This window comes from Symphalangus syndactylus, chromosome 2, assembly GCF_028878055.3.
Source record: "Symphalangus syndactylus isolate Jambi chromosome 2, NHGRI_mSymSyn1-v2.1_pri, whole genome shotgun sequence".
NCBI classification, from domain to species: Eukaryota; Metazoa; Chordata; class Mammalia; order Primates; family Hylobatidae; genus Symphalangus; species Symphalangus syndactylus.
Window position 1 is genome coordinate 105,534,226 of NC_072424.2, and position 20,472 is coordinate 105,554,697.

A 20,472-nucleotide genomic window follows, 5' to 3' on the forward strand; every position below is an offset into this window, starting at 1 on the left:
TTGCATAAAACTGAATTGAAATTTTGATCCTTAAGAAGCAATACTTTCTGCAGCACACTAACATGGCACATGTATACATATGTAACAAACCTGCACGTTGTGCACATTGTGCATGTGTACCCTAAAACTTAAAGTATAATAATAATAAAATTTAAAAAAAAGAAACAATACTTTCTCCAGATTGATACATTTAACTAGAGAGTTTTGTGTGGACTATATTTCTCTTCTTTAGATCTTATTTGGTTTAATCTTTACCATATAAAAGGATTATAAAAATATAATTGTTAAAATATCTCAGTTCACTTTTAAAGTTAAAGAACAACTGGTGAACCAGGTTAGCCATCTTTTCCTGCTTATTCAAAAATCAGAGCCTTAAGAATACTACAAATATAGACAAAACAACCTAAGAATATCTTTAATGAAGTGACTCATTATATAAGTACTATGCTTAATATTATCATAAATAATATTAATAGCATTTAGAAAAGAGGGCAAAAGACTACTTATTTTTCATAATTAATTATTGTTAAATATTTTGAATTAGCCATTGTAATTACATATTATACCAATTCATGAAATTCCCATTTTCTTTTTCTGACAGACTCAAGTTTGCTGACATTTAAGGCACTGAAAGTACCTCATCTTCTCATATGTACTCTATCTTAGTAGGAGATCTTTTTAGGAAGCAGCTTTATTTATTATTAAAAGTTTAAATATTTTATAAAACATTAATGACTTCGATAGCTCTAGGTATTCAATAAGATATTTTGCACTATTTGCACCCTGGGACAATCCTCTCAAAAAGTGAAATTTTATAAACCATATGGATAAAAGTACATAAATAAATGTGGCATTCTTATTTTTCTCAGGTAACAGAAAGCAAAATTACCCTGTTCTAGCCTACATATTTGAACAGTAAGTAGAATCATAATATCTTCAACAGCTTGGCCATCTGTTATTGTTCCAAAAAGCTTCAGGGAATTGTCTGTGTAATGGAATGTAAAACATTATCAACTGCTATGGTCTGAAATGTTGTGGAATAGAATCTGTAAAACTTTGTAGCCAGATGAATCAATTCAGAAAAATAAAAAGTGAGTATAAAACCAAAATTTGGGAAAAATAAAGGGTAGGTTTGTTTATATCTAAATTTAAGTATTTAAAATGAATATACTGATACTGACAGCCAGTGTTGGTTGAGTATTCATTACGTACCAAGTACTATTCTAAGTGCTTTTCTTGAATGAGCATTCTTAAGCCTCACAACAATTCTCTGAGGCATGTTACTATGCTTGTTTTATGAATTAGAAAATTGAGAAAAAGGGAGATTAAATAATTTGCCCAAGACCAACAGTTAGAAATGGCAGGCTAAGGACTTCTGAAAATCTATTTCAGCATAAAAGCAATGACCACTAGCAAAATTTGTCAGAATCAACTTTTGCAGAGCTCTAGAAATTAACTAAAAGGAAATCTTTTTTTAAAGAAAAGTGACTAAATCTTGATAAGAATGTGAGCTTTGTGACATTTTGAATTGTCCTATAGTAATTCTTCTCAGCTGCATGACAGCCTCGAAAACCAGCAGCCTTGCAATCACAGTAGCTGTGAGGAAAAGTAACTTTGCAACCACCGAAGAGGAGACACTTGGTTTGGAGCTCCTAAAAAAACTCGATTCCAAGAGCATTGCCACTATGTTAGCTGTTAGGAATCTCCCTGAAAAAGCACCCTTTCTAGGATTTGTCTTTACTAGAGCTGACTCCCTATTGTCCCCAGGAAAAGCCATATCAAAGAATCAGCAGCAATTATTAACCATTGCATCTTCCAGAGGCTGTGATACTAATTGTGGCAAACAGGAAGCAAGATATAGGTTTTTTAAAATATATTCTAAATTTTCCCAACTTTCCTGTTTATCTTTGTCTCTTTCCTGCACCCTAGCATGCACATGTGTGCACGCACACACACACACACACATACACAAACACATGCACACACCACCTTCTTCCTTTAGCCAGAAAACTTGCATGGATCTACTCATGCACATAAAAGGCCTCAGATATCACTAGTCCATTAGGTCTGCCAAGATGAATCTAGTCTGCTCCTAGCTGACACTCTGCTTTACCCATGTCACCACATTCTTTGCATGGCATCACCTTATCTTGATATGTTTCAAAGAAATTCAAACCTACCACTGGCACCAGGGAAATGCTTTTATCTCAACTGTCCTGCAAGTATGTGTGTGTAAAGAACTCCATACTGTAAACATATTATTACTGGGATCTGTTTTTTGAATGTATCATAGAGAACACATGATATACACAATGTCTTGACAATCAATACCATAAAATGATTCTCGTTTCTCATCATTACAAGCATCAGCATGGCATGTGGTTAATAAAGGAATGACATCTGTATTATCTAAAATTAAGTCTACCAACTATATTTATAAGCTAAAACATCAGCCTGCCACAGTGATAGATAGGTAGATAGGTAGATAGATAGATAGACAGATAGACAGATAGATAGATAGATATAGATATAGATAGATAGATGATAGATTAGATAGATAGATAGATAGATAGATAGATAGATAGATAGATAGATACTATTATGGTAACAAACACAAAGTCTCTAGATTAGAAAACAGATAGTTGAATATTCACAGAGCATCTTAGCACTGAGGAGGCTATGAGAGCCTAATGTTATCCTGCACAGACAGAGTAAGTATACCACCATGGACTCACAAAACTATGACACTTGGAGTTTGGCTGGCACATTGACCCACCCTTTCCTCAGGTGAGGGAGAGTCTTTTATTCTGCGATGTTAGCAAATGTTTACAGGGGAGATGTCTCTAAACCTCTCTGAAGCAACCTACTATTTCTATTTTCCAAGATGCATTTGCTATTCAACCACACTTTAACCAAGTTTGCCAGTGGTCTTTCCTCAAAAAGATTGGACTATGTGGTAATCTGAAAATATTTCATGGAGAATTGCCCCTCAACAATCAAATCCAGGGACTGACACCAGGCTAGTGACTTTCCCTGATTTACTCTACAGCTTTTGGTATTGAATAATGAAAGGTTGAGGGATGAACACAAAGGAAGCTTCTTATCCCACAGGAAAAAATTAAAATGCTTTATTTGCCAACATTGACATTTTCATTAAACAAATGAATGACATTCATAATTATTACCTTAATTCAAACTACCAGAACTTTTGAGAGTATTCATTTACTGACAGTAAGAAGGTACTCAATTATATTTTCAGATTATAGTACTCTATTTGAAAATAAGTTATTTTAACATTTTAGCCCCATATATTTTCTTAAAAAGGCACAACAAAAATGATCACATCAGCAGAAATTATTTCTTTCATCATTAGAAAGGCAATACATTATTTCAGTGAATAAATTCTACTCAGGCTATTTCACTTAATCCTCACTAACCCCACCCTACTCTCCAGGAAGACAAAATATTACATAAATACAATGAACTTTATTTACCTTAATATAGTCAAAGCATACCATAATCTCTGGGACACAGCTAAAGTAGTGTTTAGAGTGAAATTTATAGCACTAAATGCCCACAGGAGAAAGCAAGAAAGATGTGAAATCAACACCGTAACATCACAATTAAAAGAACTAGAGAAGCACGAGCAAACAAGTTCAAAAGCTAGCATAAGACAAGAAATAACTAAGATCAGAGCAGAACTGAAGGAGATAGAGACATGAAAAACCTTTCAAAAAATCAGTGAATACAGGAGCTGATTTTTTGAAAAGATTAACAAAATAGATGGGCTGCTAGCCAGACTAATAAAGAAGAAAAGAGAGAAGAATCAAATAGACACAATAAAAAATGATAAAGGGGATATCTCCACTTATCCCATAAAAATACAGACTACCATCAGAGAATACTATAAACATCTCTATGCAAATAAACTAGAAAATCTAGAAGAAATGGATAAATTCCTGGACACATACACCCTCCCAAGACTAAACCAGGAAGAAGTTGAATCCCTGAATAGATCGATAACAGGTTCTGAAATTAAGGCAGTAATTAATAGCTTACCAATCAAAAAAAGCCTACGACCAGACGGATTCACAGCTGAATTCTACTAGAGGTACAAAGAAGAGCTGGTACCATTCTTTCTGAAACTATTCCAAACAATAGAAAAAGAGGGACTCCTTCCTAACTCATTTTCAGAGACCAGCATCATCTTGATACCAAAACCTGGCAGAGAAACAACAAAAAAAGAAAATTTCAGGCCAATATTCCTGATGAACATCAATGCAAAAATCCTCAACATAATACTGGCAAACCAAATCCAGCAGCATATCAAAAAGCTTATCCACCATGATCAAGTCAGCTTCATCCCTGGGATGCAAGGCTGGTTCACCATATGCAAATCAATAAATGTAATCCATCACATAAACAGAACCAATGACAAAAAACACATGATTATCTCAGTAGATGCAAAAAAGGCCCTCGATATAACTCAACACCCCTTCATGCTAAAAACTCTCAATAAACTAGGTATTGATGGAACATATCTCAAAATAAAAAGAGCCATTTATGACAAACCCACAGCCAATATCATATTGCATAGGCAAAAGCTGGAAGCATTCCCTTTGAAAACCAGCACAGGACAAGGATGCCCTCTCTCACCACTCCTATCTAACATAGTATTGGAAGTTCTGGCCAGGGCAATTGGGCAAGAGAAAGAAATAAAAGTATTTAAATAGGAAGAGAGGAAGTCAAATTGTCTCTGATTGCAGATGGCATGATTGTATATTTAGAAAACCCGATCGTCTCAGCCCAAAACCCCTTGAAGCCGATAAGCAACTTCAGCAAAGTCCCAGGATACAAAATCAATGTGCAAAAATCACAAGCATTCCTATATACCAATTATAGACAAATAGTCAAATCATGAGTGAACTCCCATTCATAATTGCTACAAAGAGAATAAAATACCTAGGAATACAACTTACAAGTGATGTGAAGGTCCTTTTCAAGGAGAACTACAACCCACTGCTCAAGGAAATAAGAGAGGACACAAACAAATGGAAAAACATTACATGTTCATGGATAGGAAGAATCAGTATCATGAAAATGGCCGTACTGCCCAAAGTGATTTATAGATTCAATGCTATCCCCATAAAGCTACTTGTGACTTTCCTCACAGAATTAGAAAAAACAATTTTAAATTTCATGCGGAACCAAAAAAGAGCCCATATAACCAAGACAATACTAAGCAAAAAGAACAAAGCTAGAGGCTTACCTGACTTCAAAGTATACTACCAGGCTACAGTAACCAAAACAGCATGGTACTAGTACCAAAACAGATATATAGACCAATGGAACAGAACAGAGGCCTCAGGAATAACACCACACATCTACAGCCATCTGATCTGTGATAAGTCTGACAAAAACAAGCAATGGTGAAAAGATTCCCTATTTAATAAATGGTGTTGGGAAAACTGGCTAGCCATATGCAGCAAACTGAAACTGGACCCCTTCCTTACGCCTTATGTAAAAATTAACTCAAGATGGATTAAAAACTTAAATGTTAGACCTAAAACCATAAAAACCCAAGAAGAAAACCTAGGCAACACCATTGAGGACATAAGCATGGGCAAAGACTTCATGACTAAAACACAAAAAGCAATGGCAACAAAAGCCAAAATTGACAAATGAGATCTAATTAAACTAAAGAGCTTCTGCACAGCCAAAGAAACTATCATTAGAGTGAACAGGCAACCTACAGAATGGGAAAAAAGTGTTGCAATCTATCCATCTGACAAAGGGCTAATATCCAGAATCTACAAGGAACTTAAACAAATTTACAAGAAAAAAACAACCCCATCAAAAAGTGGGTAAAGGATATGAACAGGTACTTCTCAAAAGAAGACATGAGGCCAACCAATGCATGAACAAAAGCTCATCATCACTGGTCATCAGAGAAATGCAAATCAACACCACAATGACATACCATCTCATGCCGGTGAGAATGGTGATCATTAAAAAGTCAGGAAACAACAGATACTGGAGAGAATGTGGAGAAATAGGAACACTTTTACACTGCTGGTGGGAGTGTAAATTAGTTCAACCATTGTGGAAGACAGTGTGGCGATTCCTCAAGGATCTAGAACCTGAAATGCCATTTGACCCAGCAATCCCATTACTGGGTATACACCCAAAGGATTATAAATCATTCTACTATAAAGACACATGCACATATATGTTTGTCGGAGCACTGTTCGCAATAGCAAAAACGAGGAACCAACCCAAATGCCCATCAATGATAAGCTGGATAAAGAAAATGTGGCACATATACACCATGGAACACTATGCAGCCATAAAAAGGATGAGTTCATGTGCTTTACAAGGACACGGATGAAGCTGGAAACCATCATTCTCTGCAAACTAACACAGGAACAGAAAACCAAACAATGCATATTCTCACTCATAAATGGGAGTTGAGCAATGAGAACACATGGACACAGGGAAGGGAACATCACACACTGGGACCTGTTGGGGGGTGGGGAGGTAAGGGGAGGGATAGCATTAGGAGAAATACCTAATGTAGATGATGGGTTGATGGGTGCAGCAAACCACCATGGCAGGTGTATACCTATGTAACAAACCTGCACATTCTGCACATGTATCCCAGAACCTAAAGTATAATAAAAATGCATATATATATATTTTTTTCAGACAGATTTCAAAATCAAAACAAAATGGCCCTAATATTTAGATCACATTATAGAAACAAAGCTTCAGTATCGTAACCAACATGGATATTAGTCCTTTAGGACCCTTTTGGAGCCATAGTGATGCTTTTAAAATATAAATCATATCATGTCACATTTCTGCCCCAAGCCCTTTGATGGCTTTCCAAATCAGTCTAGAAAAAAATCAGAGTCCTTTCAGTGTCCCATAATATCCTACATGGCTTACATGTCCTGGGTAACAATTGGTGTTTCTGTTTGTTTTGTTTTATTACATCTACATATTCCAACCAACTGAAAGATCATTTGGTAAACAATTGAGTATGATTAGCATGCAGCTTAGAAGTAAGTCTTAAAGCTTTCTAGCTTTGCAGTGAAACTGGATGAATTCTGTATATAATTCAAATGTTTTCACTGGGATATTTGTCAAGTGTGAAAATTTGTTATCTTGTTCAACAGTAGACAAAGACTTATTGAGTATCCTTTGAGGATAGTCAGGCATGCATTGAAAACATAGTATGAGGTGTACTGAATATCCCAGTCTAGCAAGGAGATACGACATGAACATAATTATTAATATACCAAATAAAGCATCAAAAGAAATAATTAAATGCTAACAAATTCCATCCAATGGTGGTCAAGATCACTTGATCTAAACAGGAAAATTCTCATGAGTAAAATAAGGAATATGCAGAAACCTAAATCTGCTTAGAGGAAGATAGGGAAGATATGAGTTATGTTAATTTTATGAAATTAAAAAACAAGTTGATAGTAATGTCAACATAGAATCCAGATGTACTTGCTTAATGCACAGCCTTGGTTTAGCTGGTTAGCACACAGAACTATAGAGACAGCTAGGAAACTGGTATAAACCTCTGTCTCTCCAACAGTTTCAGCAACACAATTTTTGAATGAAAATAAAAATGCACTTGTTTCTAAACTGTTTATTGATGTACCTGATCACAATTCCTTTCACTTAGAAGAAACAACTTCATTTTAAATCATGACATATACATATGAAACACAAAAATTAAATTATCTTTTATGTGAGGTCATCTTAATTTTCTTTTGATGTATATTTTTTGACATATATTATTTCTGCCAATTTTGTCTTTACAAGCATTCTGTAAGGTAGATGCTCTTCTCATAGGATCCTTCAGGTGTCGCTTTTCTGTCCAGAAACCTCTGTGGCCGGTGGTGTCTTTGTCTGAATTTTGCTTTGGCCCACTGTACTTGATGTGCCCACTCAGCCTGGCAGCCTGCACTCAGCTTGCATGACAAACCTGGATCCCATGCCTGCCAAGGGTGAGCCAGGCACAGAGCAGTGAGGGTTGTGTGAGTGAGCAAGCATGGGGTCCAGCCACTGCCCACAGCCAGGTACTCTGGCTGCAGCAGGGCAGGCAGCACCAGGCACCAGCTCCCTACAAGACTGTGGCTGGATGAGTCATACTGCAAGTAGCTTCCATGGCTGGCACCACAGGGAATGTGGTGGCACCCAGAAACTTGGAGATGCCAGGAACCACAGAACCCCAAAAAGGGCGTCACAGCCCTGGCTCAGGTTGTTCCCAGGTCTGGGTTGTCTGAAGGGCTGAAGCTCTTCTCTCCTTCTTTCTTATTTTTTTCTTGTTGCCTGCAACATGGCAAGCAGGGGGTGTATTTCAGCCCTGTTTGTGTTACAGGTCTTTCAGCCCCACCATTCGGCAGGTCCCAAGTTCTTGTCCTGCATCCAGGAAGAATGAGGTATGCAAACAAGTAGAGGGTGAGCAAGGTGAAGAGATGCTTTATTGAGCAACAGAACAGCTCAGAGGAGACCCACAGTGGCTAGCTCCTCTCAGTAGGCAGGTCATCCCAATATCTGTTCAGCTCTCAGCAGAAAGGAGACCCACAGTGGGTAGCTCCTTTCCATAGGCTGATTGTCCCATTGTCCACTCAGCTCTCAGGAGAGAGGAGACCCACAATGGGTAGTTCCTTTCTGTAGGCAGGTCATCCCATCATCTGCCCAAGTCTGGCTGAGTCCAAGGTTTTTATGGGCTTAAGAGGGGAGAAAGTAGGTGCTGATCGGCCCATGAGCAGTGATGGGAGGCCCCAGAGCAAGCTCCGTTAAGTTCTCACTCCATGGCAGTCCTCCCGCAGGCTTCAGGCCACCCCTGGCCTGAAGATGGGGCTTTACTGGGGACCCGCTCCTTTCTGCCTAGGAGCCTGTTTGCGTCCTACCACCATTAACCTGCTGTCCATGGTGCCTATGGTGCCCTGGCTCTTTGTGCCAAGCAGTGCCTGCAAGACTGCGCCGAGCCACCCTTAGCCCCCACCTCACCCTCCCTCCCATGTTTGTGGGCACCCAAAATCTGGAGGGGGCTGAGGTGATAGGGTGCTGGTGTTTCAGTGCTGCCCCAAGCATGGCACACACCTGGCCAGGTCGTGAGAGCCCCCAGGCTTGGCCACAACTTTGCTCTGAAATTGGAGTGGGCACTGGGAGTGGGCAGAGGCCAGGCAGAGAGAGCAGGCACTTTTGAGCCTGAAGAGGCAATGGTGTTTCCTGGAGCCCTGAGAGTGCACAGATGCCTGGGTCCACAGCTGGCTGCTCTGCTACAGCTGCCCCTGGGAGGGCAGGGCTCCAGCTCCTCCAACTTGGAAGGGGGCATGTCTTCCACCTGTTGCCGGCTCCTACCAGTTCTCTGGAGCACTCAGCCCTGGCTGTGCCTCCCCCATTGTAGCCAGTGTCATGCAGCGGCCACTCAAGGTGGGCCACCGCTGCCATCAGTATTGCTCTGTCAATGATAGAAACAGTAAACATGGTGTTCACGTAAGGAAAAAAAGCACAGTGAAGTTGAAAAAGACACTCTTAAACAGCTTTTACAGCAGGCATCATGGGACCATAAGTACCCATGTTCTGTTGGCAAGAGACCAGAGAGACAGGATGGCCAAGACACTGTAAACCTTGGAAGTTTGGGTGAGTTTTCTCAGCTATAAAATGGTGATAATGATACCTATTTCACAGGGTTCTGTTACATGGGTCAAATAAGAAATACACAAAACCATTATTTTTTTATTATAGTTTCTGGGAAAGACATGTTTCTAAAATTTTGTAATATGGTTTACCAATAACCTGATGTTAGGAAAATTCTGAGAATCATCATTTGGGATTGTATTTCTGGCCTTCAAAATGCTCCTCATTTTTAACCATTCCCTGAAAAACTCATGTTGCCAATCAAATCTGAATTACTGCCTGCCTATACAGGCCACTCTCCACAAAACTGACTGCCTTTTAACCATGATTTGAGATTTAGTTTTCATAATAGGAAATAACAGTTTTGCAGCATGGTCTGGCAGGGCTTTAAAGAACAGCTCATTCAGGCTGACATGTGCTTTTACTAACCATATTTCCTGTAGCTGCACAGACAATGAGAAAGCACTTCTGTGAGCAGAACCAATTATAAGTGAACAGGTATACTTTTTCCCTAGCCTGGTCATGATGTCAAATGCTTAATTAGAAAAGTCTTGCGCTTTTAGCTAAATGGGGGTAGATTTCTTTCCATTTGCAAAAACAAGCCATTTCCACCTTTCATTCCACAGCTTCCCAACATCTATATTCTCATTTCTCAATGGCAAATAGAGTCACAAATGTAACCTTTTGAAACAGGGGAAACAATATTGTGATATTTGTTCGAAAACAAATTGAGTTAGTTTCAGGAAGGAATAGTCTGCACTATTGCACAGAATCAAAAGCATTGTGTGATCCTGGAGAGAACAGGGACAAGCTACATGCAGACAATGGGTCCCAGTTGAGGAAACATTGGGAGGGATTTGGCAGCCATGAAGAGTAATCTCAACAAGAGTGACAAATAAGGGAACAATTTAAGATCAAATGGATTAAAAAGCTAGTGGGGAACCTCCACGTGCATATCTAATGGAATGACACAACCACAATAAATCAGGTTTTGGAAGTGCAGGACTGAAGTGGAGGAGTTGTGATACTGAACAGAGGCAGCTCCTGAGAAAATCCTCCCAGAGAAGGTTAGAAAAGATGAAAACAGGAACCAAGTTTCTACTACATGCAGGATTAAGAAGAGAAAGCAGGCCCCATGAAATCAAGCATTACCGACAAGGACTCCTATTTGGGTGACAAGGACAAAGAAACTTACAGGGAATATCACCAAGAAGACTACCATCCCTCAAAATACCGCGGGCTCACTTGGGGTCTTTCCTGTTTCCTGTCTTTAAAATTTTTCAGCAATAACAAAGCAACCTGTTGATATTTCAAGGAACTCAACTGAAATTTTTTGTTTAAAATTTATTATTCAACTCTTAGCTGGCCGGTGCATAAGTACAGAATCACAGATTGGTAGAATATTTAGCTAGAAGAAATAGTACTGATCATTTACTCTAACCTCATTTTATAAGCAAGGACACTAAGATGATCCCAGACCACAGAGCAAACTATTTACAGAGCCAGGACGAGAACCATATTCTCCAAACTTCCAGATAAAGTTGTTGTTGGCTTTTCCACTATAGTTATCTAACTCCGGATTAAACTTTCAACATTTTCCCCCCAAAAAAGCATCATATTTAAAGCCTAAAAGAAAATCATTCTGTTAATAACAGAACCCAGGTAGAAATAAGCTGAATTTTAAGTCAGAATTGGAAAAGTAATAAAATGAAGATTACTTAATGAGAGTAAGAGGGAAAATGCAACCAGAAAGAAACACTTTTGGCTTTGCACTCAAAGCAGATGTAGAATTAACCATTTCTTATTATCTCCATTGCTATCCTTCTAGCCCATGGCAGTATCAAGATGGCAATGTTCTTCTAACTGGCCTTTCTGTTTCCATTCTTGCTCCACTAGTGTTTAACCTCAACACAAAAGCCAAAATGAGCCCTTTAAGATGTAAGTCAGTTTGTGTCATTTCTCCACTCAATTCTCTAATTGTTTCATCTTTCATGAAAAATTAAGCCAAGATTACTACAACAACCTCAAGGACCTACACAATCTGCTCCCCCAATTTACTCTCTGATGTCATCTCCTTTTATCCATTTCAGTCACAATATTTCAGCCTTCTGACCTGCTGGCTGAATCATTTTTATTTAATACAGGGTCTTAGTATGTTGTCCACACTGGTCTTCTACTTCAGCATCCTGAGTAGCTGGGACTGTGCCACTATGCCCTGCTCTGCCTGTCTTGAACACATTAGACACAGTCCTGCCTTAATGTGTTTACTATCTCTTTCCTCTGTCTGGAACATTTTCTCTCACTATGCATGTCTCATCTTACCCATTCATGTCTGTGTACAAATGTCATCTTCCCAGTAAGGTACACCTTGACATTCTTTCAAAAATTATTCTACACCCCTCAAACTCTTAGTCCTTCTCCTCTTGCTCTATTTTTATAGCACTCTTAATGCGCTAACATTTAACTGATCATTTAGCTGTATCATTTACTTCCAAGACAATGTAAACATTAAGAGGAGTATCAAACCATTTACTGAGGTGTTTTGTTACTGATGACAATGTAACACAAAAAAAGTGTGTAAAATATAATAACCAACAGATATTTGCAGAAAGAAAGACTTGACTGAAAGCAGATGCTCATCATGTTAAAATACATAATCTCTGGTTTTATTCAGATGTGAGAATATAAATTCTGTACCATAGACAGTTCCACAGCATTGAAAGTTCCTAATGCTCAAGGAAATGACCTGATATCTCCCACGAGTTTATAGATATGTCAGAAGTACACCAGAAATTGTTAGAAACATACACATGGCTTTCATGAGAAGATTTAGCTAAATAGAATACAAAACCATTTGCCAAGATTGGAAAACCAAATATCATAAAAATTCAAATTCTCCCAAATTAATATGCTTAATATAATTGCAATAAAAAATCTCACCAGATTTGTATTATTATTATTATCATTTGAGACGGAGTCTCGCTGTCTCAACCAGGCTGGAGTACAGTGGTGCAATCTCGGCTCACTGCAAGCTCTGCCTCATGGGTTCACGCCATTCTCCTGCCTCAGCCTCCTGAGTCACTGAGACTACAGGCGCCTGCCACCACCCCTGGCTAACTTTTTGTATTTTTAGTAGAGATGGGGTTTCACCCTGTTAGCCAGGATGGTCTCAATCTCCTGATCTCGTGATCCGCCCACCTCGGCCTCCCAAAGTGCTGGGATTACAGGCGTGAGCCACCGCGTCCAGCCACCAGATTTTTTTTAGAAGTTAATAAAGTGTTTTACAGGCTCATTTGAAAGAATAGGAAGCTGAGAATCCAAGTTATTACTGATAAGAAAAAGATGAATACCAAAGAGAAGAAGAAAAAAATTAAGTTGGTGCAAAAGTAATTGCAGTTCTTGCCATTGAAATTGCTTTTGCGCCAACCTAATACATATCCGTATCAGGATGAACTAGAAAGTCCTACATTGTAAGTAACTGATACTGGTTTAAGATAATTAGGTAAATCAAAGACACAGAGTAAAAAGTTGAGAAACTGCTTCCAGAAAAGACAGGTAAAGGATTGTTTAGTCAATATGTGGTACTGGGGAAATACATTAACCATTTGTGAAAACAGTTTGATCCTCATCTCATACTATATGCAAAATAAATTTTTTCACAGATTAAAAAGTTAAATAAGAAAATAAAAATTTAGAATATATTATAGTGGATCTGATTTCAAGGCAAGTAAGCCTTACTAAGATTAAAAGTACAGAACTAAATATGAGAATGAGCATTTTAATGCATTTGATTTATTATTATTATGAACATTATTAAGCAAAAAACCAATGTGGGTTGATCCTGGGTGGAAAAGCATTGATTTTGTGAGATGAAAAACCTTGAAGAGGGTTAAGGTGTAGAGGTAAGGGCCATCAGACATTAGGGATTAGAACTTTTACTTCCTGTTCCTAGCTATCATCACCAAACCTTCGCCAAATTTATGTTCACCTACAAGTGCGTTTTTAGTGGTTCCTTAAAAAATAAAAAAGGACAAATTTAACTGATAGTTTGAGCCACTAAAGGCCAGAGCAACCTTATGCAGTTGGAATGCCTGTATTGAAGTGATCCGAGGTGACTGAAAACTAAAGAAGAGTGAAGAGCAAGAAAGCAAAGGAGACAAAAGGAGAAAACATAAAGATCCCACATAACTTTTTGGAAATAATGGAGGAAGGATTGCCAAAATTATAAGAAATTGAGAGCTTATTTGATGTTATTTAGATATTAAAGCAAAATTTCACGTTCAAAGAATGACTGGAGATAATTGCATTGCACATACGTACACAGAAACACTAATATGTATAGACATACACACATAAATACATGGGTATATACAGTATATACCCATGTTCGATATGCAGAACACATATACATGCATACTCATCAGCAATTTATTGAGTAAGCTGAACTTGACAGTGTCTATACAAGAGCCACCTTGATTCTCACTGTTTTATATCCCTTCAAATCTCTGTGAACTAGTGGTTATTCTAACTGCATAAAATCATGGAGAAATCCCATAGTCTTTAGTGGGTACATGGTTCATAAAAATCCATTTGACTCCAGCTCAGTTTAGCATAATAACAAAGCTCAGAATCTTTCTCTAAGTCAAGGCTTCTTCCTGCTGTAGCTTAATCTCACTTGAGATTTTTAAGTCTATAGAAGAGAAGCAAGTATGTTTGGCTGCTTAATGATGTGCTCTCTTCAACTCCTGCATCCGTGCACTAACTTTTCTTTTTTGACTTCTCCAGCTTAGGGCCTTGGGAGAAAGTGGAATAAGAAGAAAGTATATACACTCTTGAATCACTAACATCTTTATAATGTTGAAATGGCAGGAGTCAAAAACTAACGCTGTTTTTCATAGGTCACTTCTTCAGATTAATGGGAAACCATCCCATTGAGAGCCACACAAGTTTCTTTGACTAAGGCTAATAATGTACCACTACCACCCTCAGTGCTTCTACTTCAGGAAATATATGCACTAGTCAAGGTCCCTTTCCATCTCTCAAGTTCACACCTTGTCTTCAGAGAACCCACACCTTCATTCTGCTATTGACAGAAGTGCAGTTTTCTTTCAAAATAACTTACCCCAGGCAAAGGGAAGCTCTAGTCACAGCCTCTTACCTTTAGATTTTGCAGATATGGGTCAAAGGCCAGCTCCTATTTTCTTCCAGCTCCTACAGCCCATTGGCAAGACCTCCAAATGGATCACTTGAAGATCCCATCACATAACTTGAAGTGAGGGAGAAGAACCCAACTTCTCTTACCCATAATGCCAGGGACTAAAAATTCACAGGATATGGTTAACAACCATCTGTAAAACAATCTTCTTTCTTTATTTTGCTAACTTCTCAATGTTTCTCTAATTTATCTGAGGTGACAAAAAAACACTTAAAGAACACTCACTCCTTGCTTCCAAGATGGGAGACTAGCTAGTACTGCTGGCATCAATTATAGGACCTTCACCTTCCAAGTCCTGCATACACAGTTCTGCAGCTCACTTTAAAATGTGGGGGTTCACAGGCATTTTGTTCTCAGGCTTTGGGTTCCCAGAGTCCCAGAGTCAATGAAACGATCTGTTAGACTACACACATGTGTACATACGCATATGTGTTCATATGTCACTTTATCATAGACACAGATGAATACAGAATCATGCACGTATGTGTGTCTGAGTCTATATGTGTATGAATAATGGAAATATAATATTGACAGCACAAAATATTAATATGATGAAATTGCTCCTGATTTTATTTTCCTCTTTCATTTTTTTCTCTTTTCTAAAATAGCATGCCTTACTCTTAAAACCACAAGTGTATATTTATATGCAAACACATAACAGTGGATCTTATTTTAAAGTTGTGATATTAGTTCAAAAAAAAAAGATCACAGAAAATGACTAAGTAGTTAAGAAACAGACTTTTATATAAAGAAATTTTTCATGTGATTAAAAAAGCATCAGAAAATTGAGAAGAATCATTTAATAAGTGATATTGAGATATTTTGGAATCACTTTCATAAATATCAGATGAGTTCAACAGTGTATAATACATACACACAAGTACACACATATACATACCCACATGCTCTACATGAATGTGTATATATGTATGCGTATGCCTATGTGTCTGCATGTATATATATGTGTGTGCATATATAGATAAATTATTTAAGAACTAGAAATAAATGTATGTGGTGCACATGTTATTCGTTGAAATGAAGATAAGTTTAAAAGCAATTTAGAAGCAAGCACAAGTGAAAAGTTGCACATAAATTTAATACTTCCATGTGCCTAAGTGGAAAAGATCCAGTTTTCTGGAAATATCCCAAAATGTGACAAATTTTCAGACTCTTTTTAATATATGGTCTGTGAAATAATTGAATTGGAAAAAAATAAAAGAAATTATAACGTTATTTCTTCTTCCTACAAACATTTACTGAGTGACTGCTATGTACCAGAAACTTTACAAAACGCTAAGGAAGCAAATGCAGCCATGTGCTTCATGACAACATTTCCATCAAGGACAAGACCACATATACCACTGTGGTCCCATAAGGTTATAAAGAAGCTGAAAAATTCCTGTAACTTAATGATGTCATAGCTGTCATAATGTCATGGAACTAACGCATTACTCACTGTTTTGTGGTGATGCTGGTGTAAACGAACCTACTGTGCTGCCAGTCGTATAAAAGTATAGCACATACAAGTATGTATAATGTTTGATCATGATAATAAATGACCGTTATTGGTTTATGTATTTACTCTACTATACTTTTTAATCACACTTAAGTGTACTTCTACTTATTGAAAAAAAAGAAGTTAACTGTAAAACAGTCTCAGGCAGGTCCTTGAGAATGTATTCCAGAAGAAGGCATTGTTATTACAGGAGATGACAGCATCATAGTGATTTTGCCCCTGAAAACCTTCCAGTGGGACAAGACATGGAGGTGGAAGACAGTGATATTGATGATCTTGACCCTGTGTAGGCTTAGGCTAGTGTGTGTGTGTTTGTGTCTTAGTTTTTAGCTTAAAAAGTAAAAAATTTAAAAAAAACCTTAGAAAAAAATTTATAGAATTAAAACAATTTTTATTTATATCTGTACAAGGGTTTGTTTTAAGCTAACTATTATCAAAAGCATCAAAAAGCTTAAAAAATTAAAAAGTTTATAAAGTAAAAATGTTACAGTAAACAAAGGTCAAGTTATTATTGAAGAAAGAACAAGTTTTTTATAAATTGAGTGTAGGCTAAGAGGATAGTATTTATAGTCTACAGTAGCATACAGTAATGTCCTAGGCCTTCACCTTCACTCACCACTCACTCACTGACTCACCCAGAGCAACTTCCAGCCCTGCAAGCTCCATTCATGGTAAGTGCCCTATACAGGTGTGTATTTTTACTGTATGTTTTCTATTTTTAGATACACAAGTACTACTATTGTGTTACGATTGCCTAGGATTGTACCATGTAACAGTATTCAGTAGAGGAACATGCTGTACAGGTTTGTAGCCTATAAGCCACACGCTATAACCTATAGCCTAGGTGTAGTACAGGTTATACCATCGAGGTTTTTGTAGGTATGCTACACTCTATAATGTTCAAATAACACCTAAAGATGCATATCTCTGAGGTATTCCCATCGTTAAGCAATGCGTGACTGTTTTGAATAGCCCATTATAACACTTTATAGTAAGAGCTATGGTAGTAATTTGTAAGGCCTGGAATGGAAACCCACATTAAGAACACCAAAATCAGACTTGCAAGCTATGGGTTGAGAGGCAGAAGAGCACCTGGGAAATTTCCTAGAACAAGTAACAACAAAGAGTGCTCTAAATAAAGGATAGTTTCAAATTCTAGCTCACACTGAGTAGTAGTTCTCTTTCCTCAGATCTTTCATGAACTGTGATCGCACATTTAAAATAAGATTCATAATTATTCTCTGAGCTTCAGTGTTCGTGTCTTGGGAATATTAATAACACTCATAGGGATATGGAAAGAATTGAATGAGAACTATTTAGTTACTTAAATGTTAGTGAGCTCTCAATAAATGGTTGTTTAAAAAAGTAACAAAATTCCAATTGAAAAATTAAAGACTCAGAAGAGAATAAAGTATTTGTAGGCTGCAAATGTTTAATATAGCCAAATACTAAATATATAAATGTGAGGCAAGGTATGGAGGTAGAAAGGCTTGAGAAATAAATAATAGACAGATGATAAACTATTGAAAAGAAAGCCACAACAGGTTCTCAGCAAGAGAGATACATGGTAAGATTTTCTTTTTAGAATGATCAAATTGTCAGTAATGTGGATAATAAATTTAAGTGTGGTGATCAAAAACAAAAAGACTAGTTAAGAGATGGTCTCAATAATCCAGATAAGAAATGATGAAGACCTGAAGTAAGGAGGTATATATATTCAAGAGATGTCAAAGAAATGGAATCTACAGGATTTGATGATTGACAAAATGGAAACAGGAATAAAAAAGGAAGGACTGTTCCTACATATTTGGTTTAGGCAAGTCAGTAGATGGTGGTGGCGTTTGCAAAGATAAGAAATAAGAGAAGGAAAATTACCATCCCATTGGTAATCCTTTCTTTCTTTCTTTCTTTCTTTCTTTCTTTCTTTCTTTCTTTCTTTCTTTCTTTCTTTCTTTCTTCTTTCCTTTCTTCCTTTCTTTCTTTTCTTTCTTTCTTTTTTCTTTCTTTCTTTCTCCTTCCTTCCTTCCTTCCTTCCTTCCTTCCTTCCTTCCTTCCTTCCTTCCTTCCTTCCTTCCTTCCCTCTCCCTCCCTCTCTTTCTTTCTTTCTTTCTCTTTCTTTCTTTCTTTCTTTCTTTCTTTCTTTCTTTCTTTCTTTCTTTCTTTTTTTTCTTTCTTCTTTCCTTCCTTCTTTCTTGCTGGACTGTGTAATAGTTCTTATATCGTTCACTAGTACCCAGTTTCCCTCTACTTTCAGGCTTAAGGGAAGGTTACACTTTCACACTCGAACATACACATGGACTATGATTTTCTCTTGCCAATTAAATAAGTGCAATTGATAGAGATAGAGATTTCACATTTGTGCATTATTTGTAGTTCTTGATTCTCTACCATCCTTTACCCATACCATGATAACAAGTCATATTCCAGAAGAAGGAGCCAATTGAGGATGATGTATTTCAGAAAATTTTTCTTTGACAAGTTATAGATCCATGAAATCTTAAGTGACCAATTTAGTCATAATGATGTTCACAATTTTTATTAGGAGAAAAAAAGCATCAATTAGCCATGGCTTGAATTTTGATTCTAAAATCACAAACGTTCTTCATAGTACTGAGTCCCTCAAAATGTTGTTCACTATTTATACCTGAAAAGCAATAATCCATACATGTGGTCTTGGAAAGTTATCTATTGTTGATGAGCTTTTTCTCATCTGTAAAATTGGGATAATAATAATTATGGAATTAATTTCACTAGTTTTGTATGAGGACTAAATGAGTTGATGCATATAGAAAACAGAATAGTGACTGATTCATTGTTATCACTCAGCCAATAAAGCCCTCTGGTTCTTATATTTTAGATTTTTTAATATATTTCCTTTGTTCCTTATATTTTGGACTTCCTCAGAAAAAAAATTCCATCTTCTTCTCTCATGGGCTACCCACTCTAGCTTCATCTCACCTTCTCAAAGGACATTATTTATCACATATTTGTTGACACTTGAATCATTGTCCTTAGCTTAGATTTCTTTCCTAAAGTACAGACCCATGGTAAACATCATACTAGGCATCTCAACTCAGAAATTTCAAACCAAACTAAACTGTAACCTTGCTTCTGTAAAACCATTTGCGATGGTTAATACCGAGTGTTAACTTGACTGGATTGAAGGACACAAAGTATTGATTTTGGGTGTGTCTGTGAGGGTGTTGCCAAAGGAGATTAACCTTTGAGTCAGTGGGCTGGGAAAGGCAGACCCACCCTTAATCTGAGTGGGCACAATCGAATCAGCTTAGAGTGCAGCAGAATACAAGGAGGCAGAAAAACGGGAAAGGGGAGACTGATCTAGCCTCCCAGCCTACATCTTTCTCCCATGCTGGATGCTTCCTGCCCTTGAACATCGGACTCCAAGTTCTTCAGTTTTGGAATTGGACTGGCTCTCCTTGCTTCTCAGCCTGAAGATGGCCTATTGTGGGACCTATATTCCGTTAGTTCTGTCCCTCTAGAGAACCCTGACTAATACAGATTTTGGTAACAGGAGTGGTTCTAGAGGAAGAGGAACAGAATATTAAGGATGGAGTTCTTTAGTTGGTTTTGGGGTTTCTGGAGTTGGCTGCATAATATGATTAGATCCAAAAATGCTAAGGACTCTACTTCTAATAGTGTGGAGAACACTGATAGTCCTTGGCATGAACTATTTAGAGAGTTATGCAAAATAAATGCATTTGACATTCCTGATACATGCTCATAAGAGGCAAGGAGTTTAGTGACTCTATACATAATACCTTTGACCGTATGTGGAGAACCAAGGAACCTTTAACCATACGTGGAGAATATAATGAAGCTCCTTGGTTGCTCCTAAGTTCAGTGGGCAAAGTGACGAATGAAATCTAGGATTCTGTCTCCCGGCTTCAGAAGTAGATACCAAGCCTCAAATCTGCTAAGATTGCCCTGAGTCTCCTGTACAGAAAGAGCTGAAATTGTGGAAAAACAGACACAAGCTCTTATCATGTGAGTGGCTGACCTACAACAAAAGGTACATGCACAGCCTTGCCAGGTGTCTACTGTTAAAGTGAGGATA

At 37.5% G+C, this 20,472-nt stretch overlaps 1 protein-coding gene across 21 annotated transcripts in view; it reads right to left on the reverse strand.

Annotated features, from left to right (window-relative positions):
- THEMIS (thymocyte selection associated) overlaps positions 1-20,472 on the reverse strand; it is a 211,154-nt gene that overhangs the window by 77,924 nt on the left and 112,758 nt on the right. For 2 of the 21 annotated variants that reach the window (XM_063621365.1, XM_063621354.1), the window contains one exon: positions 7,649-9,487. The exons of the other annotated variants lie outside the window; for them this stretch is intronic. In XM_063621365.1, coding sequence (XP_063477435.1) covers positions 9,455-9,487 — 33 coding nt within the window. In that variant the 3' untranslated portion in view covers positions 7,649-9,454. Of the gene's footprint in view, positions 1-7,648; positions 9,488-20,472 lie in introns of those variants that run through there. 21 annotated transcript variants of the gene reach the window in all.